Source organism: Urtica dioica, chromosome 8 (assembly GCF_054948205.1).
Source record: "Urtica dioica subsp. dioica isolate 48M chromosome 8, U.dioica_male_clone48M_v1_H2, whole genome shotgun sequence".
Taxonomy (NCBI): Eukaryota; Viridiplantae; Streptophyta; class Magnoliopsida; order Rosales; family Urticaceae; genus Urtica; species Urtica dioica.
The window spans coordinates 3,303,074-3,319,962 of NC_142763.1; the positions used below are offsets into that span (position 1 = coordinate 3,303,074).

General features: G+C 36.7%; 3 protein-coding genes across 3 annotated transcripts; 1 reads left to right on the forward strand and 2 right to left on the reverse strand.

Annotated features, from left to right (window-relative positions):
- Window positions 1–3,883: 3,883 nt before the first annotated feature.
- LOC149387325 (uncharacterized) lies at window positions 3,884–5,787 on the reverse strand. The gene is made up of 5 exons (XM_089622121.1): window positions 5,022–5,787; window positions 4,821–4,856; window positions 4,593–4,750; window positions 4,083–4,511; window positions 3,884–4,009 (listed from the first exon to the last, which is right to left on the reverse strand). The coding sequence occupies exons 1-5, from the start codon at window positions 5,785–5,787 to the stop codon at window positions 3,884–3,886; spliced, it is 1,515 nt and encodes a 504-aa protein (XP_089478247.1).
- Window positions 5,788–7,094: 1,307 nt separating this feature from the next.
- On the reverse strand, window positions 7,095–11,555 carry LOC149387326 (DNAJ heat shock N-terminal domain-containing protein). Its single transcript, XM_089623531.1, has 10 exons — window positions 11,433–11,555; window positions 11,074–11,193; window positions 9,749–9,808; window positions 9,386–9,468; window positions 8,794–8,959; window positions 8,572–8,701; window positions 8,052–8,210; window positions 7,745–7,914; window positions 7,530–7,610; window positions 7,095–7,439 (listed from the first exon to the last, which is right to left on the reverse strand). Exons 2-10 carry the CDS (start codon window positions 11,158–11,160, stop codon window positions 7,359–7,361), a joined length of 1,017 nt encoding a protein of 338 aa, XP_089479657.1. The 5' UTR covers window positions 11,161–11,193; window positions 11,433–11,555; the 3' UTR covers window positions 7,095–7,358.
- Window positions 11,556–13,411: 1,856 nt separating this feature from the next.
- LOC149387327 (pentatricopeptide repeat-containing protein At5g66520-like) lies at window positions 13,412–15,783 on the forward strand. The gene is made up of 2 exons (XM_089621844.1): window positions 13,412–14,628; window positions 14,963–15,783. The coding sequence occupies exons 1-2, from the start codon at window positions 13,535–13,537 to the stop codon at window positions 15,600–15,602; spliced, it is 1,734 nt and encodes a 577-aa protein (XP_089477970.1). The 5' UTR covers window positions 13,412–13,534; the 3' UTR covers window positions 15,603–15,783.
- Window positions 15,784–16,889: the final 1,106 nt, after the last annotated feature.

A 16,889-nucleotide genomic window follows, 5' to 3' on the forward strand; every position in this document is an offset into this window, starting at 1 on the left:
TATTATATTGAATCATGCTAATTTGTTTTGAGATTATAACCCTTGAAATTACCATATACCCAATGCCGCATATCCATACTATATAGGTAAATTCGGATTTTGTACTTTTATTTTGTATCATAATAACTATACGTCATATTATAAAATAAAAAAAAACAGGAATAATAGTGAGAATTGGACATTTTTGTTGATATTATCATCTTTGATATTTTCATTAAAATTAAATATTTTCACATTTATTATCAAACATATCACAAAATCACGTAAATTTGTCCTTAAATATCATTTTTTTATGATACGAAACGCAGTACTTACAGACTACAGTTTATCATTAAAATAATATTTTTATTGGGGTAAAAATCATCCAAAATAAACATAGTACCATTCACGTCCAATTTTCAGTAATAATACTTGCTACAAGTCCTTTTTTATATATATTTTTTAATGAAGTACAAAACTCAAACAGAGGGATTATAGTGAGATTTGTTGAGTGAAAAAAATATAGTGAGATTAATTTGTCATGATTTTTTCCTCTAAACATGAGCTGATTCAGTTGCATTTTTCCTCTCCAAAGAGGTCAAGCTAATATTCTACGCGCTTTTAGGTGATCATTGGTTGCTTCATGCAAACCAGATAGTCAAATTCATTGACTTAAAAGGGTAAAGTTTGACGCCTTAAAAAATAAATTGCCCTCATAAAGAAAAAGGGAGACTAACATAAAAATAAAAGAAAAGTCGGGAAGGGGTGTTGGGAAAATAGTTTTGTTAGGTTTTCTTCTATCTCTATAGTAATCTATATTAATAAACTAAATGGCAGTGGAAACTTTAGAAAGCATGTTTGGAATTGGAAGATTAGTAGGATAATTTGTCCGGACTTGTGATTAAAATAATATTAAGACTGATTAGGTAAGCATAAAATAGCTTTTATGGATGACTAGTGCTCTCAATTATCCATAACGACAAGGACAACAAACCAAATACCACTCGAAAAAAGGACTTTGGTGGAGAATAAAGATAAGAAAGCATTGTATTATAAGAGCTAATTAAATATACTTTAAAAATCTATTTTGTAATTCTTAAAAAAATAAAAAAATAAAAGGTGTTGTGTTAGGACAGCTTCTCCCCGATTTAAGTCAATCTTCTCTTACTTTAATTTCATTCAATAATTGGCCAACTTTTTTGTAAAATTAATTACACCTTATTTCCAGTATATCTCTCATTATGTCTCTTTAGGGTTTGGTTTGAAAGTACAATCTGATTATGTATGGCAAGCCCTAGGACTATATAATAGATACAAAATTATTCTAATTGATAATTAGTTAAAATTTATGGCAGACTAGCAGCAACGTAGCCATTTTGAAACGTGATTTTTAGTTTCTAGTGATAAATTTTATAATCTAGCTATTTATTGAAATTTATGACAATGAAATACCTAATATACCTTTTGTGTGATTTAAATTAATTGGAAAAAAAAAATCAATAGCCAACGTTTGACTCAATAGGACTAAAAATAAACTAAAAAACATTAGCCAACATTTGAGGGAAAATTTACACGTTTGGATTTAAATTTGAATACTTAAAAGGAAAATCGTTTATGAAATAATGTAGGAAAAAGATATAATAATTGATTTTAAAAATCAACAACGTCATCACGAGTTCATTCAAATTTGAATGTTTAACCAGAATTAATATAATATAGGAAACAAAATAAACATTGATTAATTCATTTAATCACATGCGTGTAAAAGTGGCAACATTAATGATAACAAAAAAATATTCAATAGGACTAAAATAAACTAAAATAAATCATTCAATAGGATGAATAACGTGTATATTTGAAGGATGCCGAATAAATCTTTTTTTTTTAAAATGAAACAGTAGATCACGTGTATTAAATGCAAAATTTGGCTGATGAAACGTTAGTTACAAGTTTTGTTAGCCAAATTCTAGTAGAGGATAATATAGTAATTAACTCCGTACTTGTTTAAGCCAAGTCATCATTTTTTGCTAGAATAGAAACTTGGACGAAACGTTGGCTATATTGCAATGTCAACGTTTCAAGTGGCTTAGTTCGACTAATTTTTCTAAAATTTTATTGGATTAAATAGTAATTAATTTAATTCAAAACAAGTGTAATTAATTATGCACATTTTACAAAATACAGAACGCTCATTCTGTATCACTGTTATTGGTTAAATGAGTGGGCTTTGTAAAAAATAGTAATAATAATAATAATAAGAGAAAATAGCGGCATAAATACCTAATGTTTTCGTGGTGTTACACTTATATACTCATTGTTTAAAATTGATGGGAGAAATACCTAATGTCAAGTATTTGTGTCTCCGTTGATACCAGGGTCGTCAATTTGGATGTTAAAACACGTGTAAGACTGAGAAGTGTTAAGATTTGAAAAATAATGTTTTCGGTAATAAAATGTTGGATTTTATATAATATTTTGAATAAAAAACGTAAAATAAATATAAATGAGATAAATAAAACATAAAACAAAAACTGACCCAAATGAAAACATAGAAGAAATCCCGGTAGCCCCAAAATCGAAATCCCTAGTTTTAGAGCGCCAAAATCGTCAATCTTCTTCTTCTTCTTCTTCTTCTTCTTCTTCTTCTTCTTCTTCTTCTTCTTCTTCTTCTTCTTCTTCTGAATAATGGAAGATGCGAACTCGTGTTTTGAAAAGAGTAGTTGCAATATGAATCGACGGTGGCAAACGAAGAGCAAGGATTCGCAGTCCCGGGTCCGAAGGTGTTTTTGTGGCGTAGCTGTGGTCGAGAAGACGTCGTGGACTGATTTGAATCCCGGGAGAAGGTTTGTTAGCTGCTACAAGGGAAAGGTAAGGTCTGTGTTCTTTAATTTTTGTTACTCCAGCAGCTGGAATTGTTATTTAAAATTTGTTTTCGTGTTCCTACTTGTAGAATGAGGGTGCGTGCTCTGTTTGGGAGTGGATAGACCCAGAAATGTGTGAGAGATCAAAGCAAGTGATACCAGGATTGCTGAGAAGATTAAATCAATTGGAATTTGAGATTGGGAAATACAGGATGGCGAATGAAGAAGAAGAATCAGTGAAACGTATGAGTAAATGTCGCAGCTTCCATTGGAGATCTGTTTTTGTTATTTTTGTCCTTGTGATGATAGCTTTATCTGTTATGTTGTTGATAGGTTTGTCTTGGTGAAAGTATTATGTGGTTTTGGTGACTGTAATAGGTTGTTTTTTTGCAGCTTCTTGGTGTATTTGAATTGGTGTTTTGGTGACTGTAATATCTTGTATTTTGCAACTTATTGGTGTACTTGAATTTGGTTTGTATTGATGTCTTGGTGGCTGGTATTTTGCAGCTTGTATTTTGCAGCTTGAATGAATGAATGAATGAATTTTGCAGCTTGTATTTTGCAGCTTATTGGTGTACTTGAATTTGGTTTGTATTGATGTCTTGGTGGCTGGTATTTTGCAGCTTGTATTTTGCAGCTTGAATGAATGAATTTTGCAGCTTGTATTTTGCAGCTTATTGGTGTATTTAAATTGGTGTTCCAGTGAATGAACATAATGAACACTGAATAGCTGAATGAACACTGATAATGAACACTGATAATGGCTGATAATTTGACACTGATAATGGCTGATAATTTGACACTGAATTTGAACACTGCACCACTGAATTTGTCACTAATAATTTGAACACTAAATCACTTAATGTGTCACTGATAACATTTGCTAGTGAACCATTGAATTTGTCACTGCTACTGCCACAAAAGACTACATAATACTGCCACAAAAGACTACATAATAATCCCACAAAAGACTACATAATAATCCCACAAAAGACTTCATAATAATCCCACAAAAGGCTTCATAATAATCCAGTTTTTGTCCTTTAGGTGGCTTGCTGTGATGATCCAGCTGCATTCCTTTCTTGTTGTCTCTTCCTTCTTTCACTTCTTTTGACTGTCTCACTTGTCGGGTTAGCTTTTGCTGGCCTTCCTCTTTTTCTTGGGACTGACTCCTATAAAATAAGATTATAGAACATATTATAGAGCATAAAGAAATGAATAGAGTCTGAATGAAGAATATACTTGAACCACTGCTTGATTGGAACATGATCTCTTCGAGTGCCCAACTTGTTTGCAGTTGCTGCAGTGATTGAGTTGACCTTTTCTACTATGCTTTGTTGGCTCAAATCCAGGAGGTGGTTCATCATTGTGTCGGTTTCTTTTCTTTTTTGGACGTCCAGGCAGAGTTTGTTCAAGTGGTGGAAGTATAGGGTTCAAACCTGGTTGTGGCCATTTATCTGGACTCGTCATTGGCTCGATTATTCCAGAGTAGGAAGCAATATATGCCTCTTTCTTGTACCAGTCATCAATATAGTTCATCGGGTCCAAACCAGAAGACCAAATACTTGTCAACGCATGTGGACAAGGGATTCCCGTCAATTGATAGAGGCGACATGTACATACCTTGGATCTCAAGTCGACAACAAAGCTTTCAGATCCCATAAATGTGACCTACATATAATTGATTTTCATATTAGACTCTACAGTAATTAGAAATGAAACAAGCACATAATCTCAATGTGACCAACATACCTGGAATTTAGCATTACCAGCTGCAGTTGATTGACAATGCTTTGCAGTTCGTTTATAAGTCTCAATGATTTTCATAATCCTATGACCAACAGGATGTACCCATTTCTGAACTTCATTTCTTTTACTTTCAAAACGGCACATCAAAACCAAGCACATGTCTGCACCCCTTATTGAACCCGTCTTTACATGCTTTTAAGCATGTGTATACTCTCTCAAAGACTCTCTTACCATCAATAAGAGAAGTCTTTAATAGAGCCGTGGTACCTGCATAAATTGGTCATTCACCAAGACACCAATTCAAATATACCATAACCAAATTCAATTACACCAAAACCAAATTCAAATACACCTAAAATCAGTTATGTTCATTCACCAATACACCAAAACCTCTTATCCATACCTATTATTAAACAACGTCATAAAACATACCTGCGTTATTGCTTGTCAACTGCCTACAATAATCCTCCAGCACAGCAAATTGGTCTTTCACAGATCCCTCAAGCATTTCTCTAGCCATATTCCTAGCCCTGTAGAATGCACTCCGAGACACGTTGCTGAACTTAGATGATGCAACCATCTCCTTGAAGCAACTGTAATCCATGGTCGGATTCAGCCTGAATTGCTCTAAAAAATACTTGGACAACCACCGACTAGTGACATGCTTATTGTCAAAAACTATGCCACAGTTATGCGTATCCACCAATGTGTTCACTCTCACTGCCTTCTTGTCCGCACCATTGACCTTTGCATATAAAACCCACTGGCAACCAAGACTCTTGCATTTTGCTCTTAGTCTACTCTTGTCATTAAACACGTAATAAAATTCTCGATCACCCTTTATAAATTCTTCTCTAAGTACTTCTCTTAAGTGCTCAATAGAAGGGAATTCCATACCCAATTTGAATCTGAAATCAGTGGGATTTCTGCGTGGGTTGTACTCTCTCTTGGTCCTCCTCCTGCTTTGGTCTTCGTCGTCACTACAGATGCTGTCGAGGTCACTCTCATCGCCAACTCCATCAGAGTCGTCATCACCGACTGTAGCCTCATTGCAAATGTCATTTACGACAGACCACCATTGCTGTGGAAGAGATGTTTCTTCGTCATCTCTGTCGTCTTCGTACTCTGACTCATGAATTTCGAATCCCGCCTCCTCCGCTTCTTGCTCAGTCAACTGTTCGAACTCTTCTACTTCCATGGCGAATCTGTGTTTTCGTTCGTTTGGGTCAGTTTTGATTTTCGTTATTGTTTTGGCGCTCTAAAACTAGGGATTTCGATTTTGGGGCTACCGGGATTTCTTTTATGTTTTCATTTGGGTCAGTTTTTGTTTTATGTTTTATTTATCTCATTTATATTTATTTTACGTTTTTTATTCAAAATATTATATAAAATCCAACATTTTATTACCGAAAACATTATTTTTCAAAATCTTAACACTTCTCAGTCTTACACGTGTTTTGACATCCAAATTGACGACCCTGGTATCAACGGAGACACAAATACTTGACATTAGGTATTTCTCCCATCAATTTTAAACAATGAGTATATAAGTGTAACACCACGAAAACATTAGGTATTTATGCCGCTATTTTCTCTAATAATAATAATAATAATAATAAAATAACAAAAAATAAAAACTCCACTTTGTAAAAAAGATGTCATAGAGTAGCCATATCGAATGGTAAGTTTGTTATTTGTCTCACGACTATTGCGTGACATATTTAAAAAGGTTATCCCCTGAAAGCATTTGCCCTAGTTATATGGCATGCATTCACTTTGAGAATAACTTTAGTTCTTATCTGCATAGTTTAAGAATTATTTGATGACTATGAGTTTCAATTCAATAAAGTGTCTTTAGATAATCCAATGAAACTTGAGACGCATTCCATTTGCTCATATTTGAATGATTTTTTTTTTCTTTTTCTCTTTTTTCTTTCCCTGGCACTTGCAACGATTGAACAATTTGAATATCACGCATCTGTAATATTTCATGGCTAGGGCCTAGGGTATAATGTGTAGGTGTAGGACCAGCTTTAACTCATAAACTATTCATATGACATATGCGTCATAGCTTTGTATTTCGCGAAAACTTCTTAGGAATTTACCATTTGAATTTTATAATAATGTTATACAGCCCTACTACAAGGCTATAAACATAGAGAAATAATTTTTAGGAACAAATTTACTTGGAAGTCAATCAACTAGTATTGCACCACCTTCAACGGCTCTTTACAAAGCTCATTTTCCTTCAATACTACAAATTCGTTGGTAGATTCCTTTGGAGAAAAAAGAACACTTTGGTTCAGCATGATCGTGATCATCTCTTTTTTTTTTTCATTAGAGGGATTTTTTTTAATACAAATAATCTAGGCAGCTTGAACCCCAAACTTATAGCCTTTGAGCAAGAGCACATTTCAATTTTTATCATACCCAAAAGCCTTGTCAATTCTCTGCAGTTTATGCCTCTATCATCTAGCATTCTAAACCTTTTCGTATTTCTGATAATCATCAAAAAAATATAAATATAAAATATAAATCGAACTCAATATCCGACTCTCTTTATTGTACACGACTTGAGTTTACTGTGTAATGTGTAACTTGTGTGATCAACACTAGAAAAAAGAAACACTACAATGTCATGTCACGCAGGAATAACTCGTGAAAAATGCTAAGCCAATACAACAATAGCCGACACAATATACAAAAACAATACCAAAAAAAAAAAACTATAATAATAATAATAATTAAATAAAAAAGAGAACCCACCATCTATGACGATGAAGGACCCTCAATTTTAATGTCATCTTCATGGCGCAAGCTGTTCTCTCTGCTGTAAGGAGCTTTGGCGCCCTGAAAAGTGAGATGATTCACTTTAGAATTTTAGGATTTTTTTTTTTTGGCTAAAGATAAGAGGTAGACAAAAATTAAGCCGAGACTTACTTGGAAAATCATCCCGAGCTTTTTCAGTGCTTTGGCTCGAAGCTTCAAAATGTCCTTAGAAACTTGAGGCTCTTTAAGGACCTTTACAGAGCAACAGATAATGAGTTTCCCGATAATGTAATGGAAATTTCATCAATAATCTATGGCTGTATTGAAGTATCAGAGACTGTTTATACATATATTAAATCATGAAGCCGAAGAGATATGTGACTCACAGCTTGACAGACATGGGAGAGAGTTGACTCGATATCGACCACATTAATCTGCCACAGGGAATTGAGCATGACGTCCTTCTTATCTTCCATGGCTTTCTCAATGTTCTCCTCTTTATTTTCTTCGTCCATCTTCTTCAAATCCATCTGAAGCTGAATCAACGACACGGCACCTAAAAGACGGGGAAAATAGCGAGCCGGATCAGGTTGGAATCTGAAGTTTGAGAAATCCATAAATACTATTTTCACCAAATAGAGTTTGATCAGTTTTTTTTTTTTTTTATACACACATATATATTTGTTGACTCACCTGAAGCTGCCATGACTTGAGACTTGATCTGGTGTCCTTTATCACGAACCCACTCGGCAAAAAACGGAACTTTCATGAGCCGCTTGTCCTTTCCTAGTTCTTTCGCGGCTTTCCTAGTGTAAATGTAGCCGATAGTATGAAGCATAGCCTCACCAAAAGCTGATGATAAAATTCAATCATGGGTTAATCCACCAAAATATATATATATATATATATATATATATATATATATATATATATCATAATACAACCACCAGAACACATTTGAATTAACTTTTTGTATAAAATACATATATTAATGGCACAAATACGATGCCGTTTGCCCAAAATACTTGTGTCCACTTTCTTTTTAATTGATTCGATCCCACAACCTTTCCGGTGTGGTCGGAGGTGCTTACCACGGACCTATCTAGTTGTTTCCAAAGTTCTTTCTGAAATCCATCGAAAAACAAATATTTCTTCAAGACTTCTTGAGAACACAAAGAAAGCATTTCACATGCAATTTCAACGAAATTCTTACCGGCAGTTGAGAGACGACGCGCCTCTGACGTTGCCCTGGTCTCAAATTCATCTGTACGGCCATCCACAAATGGTTGGAGGCGATCTTTCAGAAGCGTTATAAGCTTTTCTTCTCTTTCCTTTTGAAATCCCTGCGCAAAACAAAACAAAAATGAGATGGCAATTATAGATGTTGGTCATTGAAAAGCTTATATTGTCATTGTCAGTGAAGCCCGAGCTATACCCTTAATTTCTCATGAACTGTGACTTTACGGACTTCTGGGTCCTGAGATTCCTCCTCACTATCGATGGATGCCAAAGTTGCTAGAGCAAGTTGACCCACGTACTCATCGAATAATTCGCTTCCGAAAAGCATTCCAAACACGGCTGAAGGATCCACCATAGCCTCCCTATCAAGTTGATACAATCAAGTTCAAGGCTTTAGGAAGAAGACTTTTTTGTGACACTCAACCATATTGTAATGCAAGAAGTTATCCTTGAGCAGCTAAAAGCTGTAGCAGTGGCTCCATAAATTTCTACTCAGTTTTCAGATATTGTGAAATCTCCATCTATGTACTTATTCTGAATACTGTATTGTCGTCCTGACTGTTAAGGATTAGATTATTTTCCTATTTTCTAGGGATTATATTCAGATCAGATTCCTATCCACTAGGGATAAGAATATATATCGTTTATTTGTTTCTATACTTGTAGGATACTCTTGCAACATAGCCTGTGTGTGTGTGTGTGTGTGTGCGCGCGTGTATATTTCAACAAATCAAACAATTAATAGGCATACGCAGCGAGTAAAATCATTTGTCTGCTCATAAACTTACTGCGAAATTCCTGCCTTTCCATTTTTGTCATATGCTTCACGCTTCTGAGGGTCGCTCAAAACTTGATATGCTTCACCAAGTGCCTATAAGAAGAAAAAATAAAATCGAGCCAAATGAGTGCCTAAGACTATTAATATATTATTACAAAACGAGGTGTAAAATTTTCTTTTTCAATTTTTGACAAGGCTGTGTATAGTAATATATCAGATCTTTTCTTAGCATCAATGTTGTGTATAGTTATACATCAGATCTTCTTCTTAGCATCAAAGTTCCTATCTAGAATATTTCCAGTTCTGAAGTTTGATAAGATTAAATAAATGCAATCTTTTTAACATATGAATCGTTTGACATGTATCAACATACCTGGAAATTTTGAGCTGCTTTCGGGTCTCCAGGATTTTTATCTGGATGAACTATCCTTGCCTGGAAAGAAGATACAGAGCCAAAATGCAAGTTGAGACGACCCAGCCATCAATGTAAAAGCTCAAAAGAAATATATCTAAACCAACTTGTAAAAACCAATACCATGTTACGATCCTAGTTGACTCTCACATTGTTAAGTATGGGATTGACATGTGAGAGTCCCACATTGCTAAAGTATGGGCTTGGCATGTGGGTTTATAACCTCTTGGGCACCCTCTCCCTAATAGCTAGCTTTTGGGGATGAGTTCTACCCAAAGGGTTGTATCAATTGGTATCAGAGCGGGTCCCATCTTGGTTCCAACACTCGGAGTGGTGGCCCATGGAGTGGTGGCCCACGGAGTGGTGGCTTGGATCCAAAGGGGGTGCCAACCGTGACCAACGTGGCCGTGACCAACATGGCCGTGACCAACGAGGACGTTGGTTCTTCAAGCGTGGGGTATTGTTACGATCCTAGTTGACTCTCACATTGTTAAGTATGGGATTGACATGTGAGAGTCCCACATTGCTAAAGTATGGGCTTGGCATGTGGGTTTATAACCTCTTGGGCACCCTCTCCCTAATAGCTAGCTTTTGGGGATGAGTTCTACCCAAAGGGTTGTATCATACCAGTACATAGATTAAAGATATATTACTAAGTCTAAATCGCCACTTATATAAGTCCTTCCCAAACTTCCTATAGCCCAACTAGAAAAATCAACACAAAGTGTAACGCCTCTTTCACATGAGAGAAAAAATGTCCGACTATACAATAATTAGGTGTCGAGTTTCGTAGACTCATAGATCAAAAGTCATGATAAATACAGAACATTTCCACAGCTAACGAAAGAACATATATTCCCATTCAAGCATCTAAAGATTTCTTTTTTCCACAGACCCAATAAAAGAAGCACTCAATCAAACTGTTTGAATAGCTAAAACAGTTGGAAAAAAAGGAAAACAGCAGAGAATTTATCACTTTAGGGAGAAAAAAGGTAACAAATGAAGTCTCTGTTCCAATCCATAATTTTTTTCCCTAAAAAAAATACTCAACTTCATGAATAGTATCATAAAAATTAGCAAGGAAGGACTAACTTAACTATGGGGTAATTTGTAAAACCTTGTTGTCACACATTCAGGATTTGTTAAAATTAAGTTTGTAAGTACAAGTATTTATTATAATTTTCAGAAACTTAAATACATACCACTTGCATTGAAACCCCAGATTCAAGATCCATAAACAGAGATACATATATAAGAGTGATTTTACTTTATTACTTCCCAATTACCTTGACATAGTAAGCCTTCTTTATTTCAGCTGCAGAGGCATCAACACTGACACCCAATATTTCATAAAAAGCTGTTTCCTTAACCATTTCTTTTACCTTCCCTTCGCAGATCACAGAGCTCTGAGAACCAAAACAAAAAAAAACAAACAACCGAATTCGGTGAGCTAGAATACCCAGCGTAATACAAACATAATGAATATATTTTTATTTTTTTGGATCTGAATCGTAATTTCGACGCAACTAAGCTTCTAAATATCATTAAATTTCGCAATAACACCATCAAAATTATACACTAATTCGTGATTCAGAGGTCATTTTTTCCCCTTGCGAAAAGGAAGATCTGAAGTTAAAGCACTCACCGGAGAAGAATGAGATTGAAGGAAGAGTCTGTTGTGAGAGACGATAGATTTGGTCGAAAGGTTTGAGAAAAAGGACAGAAAGGAAAAGGAGAGAGACGCGGGTTGTGGCAACTGTTAAGCGGGTAATAGACGACGATGATTTATCATATACTCGTGATTGAAAACTGAGACCCAAAATACGACAGTCGTTTTATTAAATAAGAAACTCGATTAGAACCCAAAATTCGTCCCAAAAAAAAAAATTCTGGCACGATTACAAAATGTGTCTTTTAGCTATATAGTCATTTGAGTTATAGCGTTTTATATAATAATCAATTTTTTGTAAATAATCACATCAACTTATTTACGACACTCAAAATAAAAAAAAAAAAAACTCAAAATATGCAAGAATGTTTTTGGATATTTTTTAATGCCGTAAATAAGTTGAGGTGGCTATTTATAAAAAATTTATAAAAGGTTGACTATTTAGAAAGTTTTAGAGTTTCGGTGACTTATTTGGTTAATTTTTGTTACAAAATTTCAAAAATAGTTTTTTTTTTTTAAGTTGTAAATTTTATTCTTTTATTATAAAACTAAACAAAGTTAAATAAAACCCACATGACAAATAAAATTTTAATAAAAAAAAGTTATATAAGTATCACAAAAAATAATTATTTAAAAATTGAAAATAATGTTTTCGTGTCACATGCAATTTTCACAGTATTGAAGTAATAGAAAAAGAAGATATACATATAATTCTATAATGCCGTGATTAGTATTGTTATGTTTTACATAACAATCGTCAAGAGGTAAATTCAAATTATAACGTCCTCATTTTTTTTACTATTTTTTTTTTTACATTCACATATATAGGGTACATTTGATTACATTTATAACTTAAGCGCAAAGTACTCCAAAAAAAAATATATATCTTCAACGATAAAGACATTTCGACATTTTTTTATATCAAACTTACTCGGTCACACAAAAACAAGACCTCGCATAAAGAAAACAGTATCACCCAAATTAAGTGTTTTGAGGGTTATAATATGATGACTTAAAATTATGACATTAGTGAAGCTTTTTTGTTTTGTTTTTATTAGTCGTCTCCTTGCCTCATTTTTTTAATCCATTTTCTATGTTATATATTTTTTTTTCTCCTTCTCTTAGGTTGGTATGTACACGTTGACGACTCCATAATGTTTGTTCGCATCAGAGATGAATTCAATTTGTGAGGTCGTCTTTGCCGAGGATGACTAATGTACGTATAAGCTGAATGTTGGAGGTTGGAAAAGACAACGAAAAGTTGGTTAGTGAGACATATTCAGAGCTTCTGGATGTACTTGAGGTTGGAGATTTTGTTTACGAGTTCATGCTTTGATTGGATGTGTCTTGAATCTCTTGATACAATGTTGTCATTACATGTTATTTATGAGCGAATGTTTCCCATATATTTTTCTTGCTTATCGGGGTTTTTTGTGTGCGTTTTCATTTAATTCATGTTGTTTACCATTGGGATCACATTTAATGTTGGCGTGGGAGCTACAACATGCATGCACAATTCAAAATTCTGGATATTTCTTTCATGGTTTTCTTCGACGTCTTGTTCGGTTGTATTGTTTGTATGTATCAATGATATGTTAGAATGTCTATCTCAGTGTTTCTTCGTGTATACTATGAAAAATATAAGTTGAGATTACCTTGAGGTCAACTAGTCTTTGTTAATCGAAATTACCAATCGATTACAAAAGTGTATTTTTTATGGTCAGCAATAGGTTATTGTGATCGATATTTATATTCAATATTGGTATTTCAATATCAAAATCGGGCACGTGCCTGAACTTCATCAACGCTTTCCTCGAATTTCATCGAAACATTCGAATATTCCCATTTATCTTGAGATCATCAAGTTAATTTATATTGAGAATTTCATAATTATAGTTGTATATTCGCTCTTATTATCAAAATTCATTTGATTTTAAATATGCATATATACTTGTTAGCAATAACTTATATGAATGTTACACTTATCTAAAATCTCTAAACAATTCATGTTTTTCTTTTTTTCTTTTTTTCTTTTTTCTTTAAGGGAAGAGAATGGCAACAACTAGAAAAGATGCAGAATGGAGATAACGACCATGTGTCAAGCTCTCCAACTTCACGCCCAAATTATCAAGTCTCCAAACACACACACCAAACCCAACAATGACCTCTCAAAGGTCTTCACATTCTCCGCCCTATCTCCCGGCGGCGACCTTTCCCACGCGCGCCTCATCCTCGACTCCCTCCACGCGCCCTCCTCATTCCACCTCAACACCATGCTCCGCGCCTACGCCCTCGGCCCCGACCCACGCGCCGCCCTCCGCCTCTTCCTCTCCGCCGCGCAACCCGCCGACAAATTCTCCCTCCCTCCCCTCCTCAAATCATGCTCCCGCCTACGCGCCCACGCGCCGGGCCGCCAGCTCCACGCGCTCGCCCTCAAGTCCGGCCTCGCCTCCGACCGGTACGTCTCCCACGCGCTCATCACGATGTACTCCAAGTCCGGCCACTCCCACCTCGCCCGCCAGGTGTTCGACAAAATGCCGCAACGAGACGTCGTGTCGTGGACGGCCATGATCGCCGGGCTCGCCGACGACGGACGGCCGGCCGATGCCGTCGCGACGTTCGACGAGATGGTCCGGCTCGGCGGAGTCGAGCCCAACGAGGCCACGGCCGTGTCGGTCCTCAAAGCCTGCGCCGAGGCCGGTGCTCTCAGCGCCGGCGAGAGAGTCCACCGCGCCTCCGTCTCGATCGCCGGTGGCCGGCCGAGCCGCCGCGTCGCCACCGCTCTGATCGACATGTACGCCAAATGCGGGTGCCTCGAGAGCGCCGAGCGGGTCTTCGAATCCGAATCCGAATCCGGTCTCGAGGAGAACAAGTTTGCATGGACGGCGATGATATCGGGCCTGGCGAGCCACGGGAGGTCCCGGGAAGCTCTCGGGCTTTTTGACCGGATGATCGGGCTCGGCGTGGGCCCGGATGCCGCGACGATGACAGCTGTCCTCTCGGCGTGTTGTGGGGCCGACGAGGCGCGGGAGTACGTGGATACCATGACGGAGCGGTTCGGGGTCCGGCCGGTGATTCAGCATTACGGCCGGGTCGTTGACCTCTTGGCTCGATCCGGGCGGTTGGACGAGGCCGAGGAGTTCGTCGCAAGAATGCCCGTTGAGCCCGACAGGTAAATGTATATTAAAAAAATTATACAAAATAGCCATGTTAAAATTACCACCTTAAAACGAATTTGACATTGTCATTAGAATAAACGACTATTTATGTAAGCAATTTATAGTGCTAAAAAAAAAAAATCTAAAACTTAGTATTTTTACTATTTCACTAATTTAAAACAAATCTAAATATTTTACAAATCATTAATTTAGATTAACTCTTTAACCATAAAACCAATTTATAATTGAACATTAATTTCGTTTAATTTTTAATTAGTTTTGGCTTAGAAAAAAAATCTATTATTAAGTGAATGCAACATAAAGACCCGGATCTATTAATTTACTCAGGGCATTGTGGAGGAGCTTGGTGTGGGCCAGCAAGGCCCGCGGCGACACGGGCCGTGCCGAGCGCCTTATGAGACGCCTCGAAGAAGATCCGGATCACGATCTCGACCCGGACCCCGGGAGCCTTGTCCTGATCGGGAACGTGTACGCGTCGTCGGGGAAATGGGCCGAGAAGGCGCGGGCCCGGCGGCGGATGAGCGACCTCGGGCTGGCCAAGCCCGCGGGGACGAGCCGGGTCGAGGTCGCGGGTCGGGTCCACGAGTTCGTGGCGGGCGGGTCGGCCCATCCCGAGGCGGGCCTCATCTACCGGAAGCTCGATGAGGTGGCGGAGAGGGTCAAGAACGAGGGAGCGTATCGCCCGGTGATATCGGAGGCTCTTCTCGACGAGGATGATGGTTATGGTGATGGAAGAAAGGCTTCGCAGCTGAGCCGACATAGCGAGAAGCTCGCTCTTGCCTATGGGCTAGCGAGGACCGAGCCGGGATCGACGGTCAGGATCGTGAAGAACCTTCGGTCTTGTGGTGATTGCCACGCGTTCATGAAGGCCGTCTCGGCGGTCTACGGGAGAGAGATTGTGGTGAGGGACCGGGTTCGGTTCCACCGGTTCGCCCACGGGAATTGCTCTTGCAATGATACTTGGTGAGAAGAGACTTCAAGCATAGCTATTTTTATGTACAGAATTAGCCAAACAAATAATAGTATGGTCTTTGGTCTTCATGCACATTTACAGTAAAGGGAAATTCTTAACTAACGTCTACGGGTATTTATGTCAGCAAAGCAGTTATTATAGCTGATATTCTCCACTATCTATCCGGCCCGGCCCAACACCCAATTCAATTCATATAAATTATGTATCTATCACAAATGAGACACATAATTCCTTAAATATAACATGTTTGAAATCGCTCCTTTGAAGACCTCGCGAGAGATTATAATTAATATCTTCATGAACTCGGCTCCTCTATCATCTCTAGAAGATAAGAATGGGTTAGGAAAAATTATATCTTTTCGGAATAAGAATGAGGCGAGGTTTTAAGATTTAAAGTAAAGGTATACTACAAATAATAAAATATTCTCGGAATAAGACTGAGAAACAAGATATTATAATTAATTTTCACATTATTGATTCTTTCCTTGTGTAGTTAAAGGGCTTGGGCCCGGGGTTACAACTCAATTTCCTCCTTGTCCTAATTGATTAATGTTATCGACGCCACTAGCGAGATTGAATTGAGAACCTAATTCCACAACGAAGATATAATTCCAAATAAATTTAGAATCTTGTTCCTAATTACACATAATATTGAATCACAAAGTGTCGAGCAAGAATTTGCTATCTCTACTCTTGACCATACGTATAGGTTCCTAGTGGTCAAGTTCAAAGAAACCCAATTTAAGTTCGTAGATAATATAACTATACAACTAAGCTCGTTGTTTTCCATAATCATACAGTTAAAGGCAGAAGAAACCCCATATTGAATTATTTTGTTTTATGGATGTCTAATACTATAAGAAAAAGAATGTGAACATAAAGAGAAAGGAATTCCTGGCTTCCTCTTCTTCCGTGTTTCTTTTTCTTTTTTCTTATTTTCCTCTTTGGTGAATTGTTGTGACATAATTTAAGTCATTTGGATATAGTACTAATAATAAGATCAAACGAACAAATACAATTTTAATGAGAAAAAATAGTTATTATGTGAATTTTAAATATAGAACGAAAATTTCAAAACTTTATTTATCACTTATCTTTACACTAGATTGTAGCATGTCAATTAAAACACCAGTTATGTTATAATCAGGTATGCATAATTCATATATGCACTAAAAATATCATAAAAATTAACTTCAATTATACGAAAGTTTCAAAACTTTATTTATCACTTATCTTTACACTATATTGTAGCATGTCAATCGCATACAAAAAAATAAATTA

What these genes read in the sequence shown, in the direction of transcription:
- LOC149387325 (XM_089622121.1), bottom strand. Translation starts at nt 5,787, where the DNA reads ATGGAAGTAGAAGAGTTCGAACAGTTGACTGAGCAAGAAGCGGAGGAG. An exon ending in CTGGTAATGCTAAATTCCAG is followed by an intron (nt 4,512 to 4,592) that starts GTATGTTGGTCA and finishes AATTATATGTAG; the next exon opens with GTCACATTTATGGGATCTGA. An exon ending in CCAATCAAGCAGTGGTTCAA is followed by an intron (nt 4,010 to 4,082) that starts GTATATTCTTCA and finishes ATTTTATAGGAG; the next exon opens with TCAGTCCCAAGAAAAAGAGG.
- LOC149387326 (XM_089623531.1), bottom strand. Translation starts at nt 11,160, where the DNA reads ATGGTTAAGGAAACAGCTTTTTATGAAATATTGGGTGTCAGTGTTGAT. An exon ending in AGAAGGCTTACTATGTCAAG is followed by an intron (nt 9,809 to 11,073) that starts GTAATTGGGAAG and finishes TCTTCTTTCCAG; the next exon opens with GCAAGGATAGTTCATCCAGA. An exon ending in GGAAAGGCAGGAATTTCGCA is followed by an intron (nt 8,960 to 9,385) that starts GTAAGTTTATGA and finishes TCAACTTGATAG; the next exon opens with GGAGGCTATGGTGGATCCTT.
- LOC149387327 (XM_089621844.1), top strand. Translation starts at nt 13,535, where the DNA reads ATGGAGATAACGACCATGTGTCAAGCTCTCCAACTTCACGCCCAAATT. An exon ending in ATGCCCGTTGAGCCCGACAG is followed by an intron (nt 14,629 to 14,962) that starts GTAAATGTATAT and finishes TAATTTACTCAG; the next exon opens with GGCATTGTGGAGGAGCTTGG.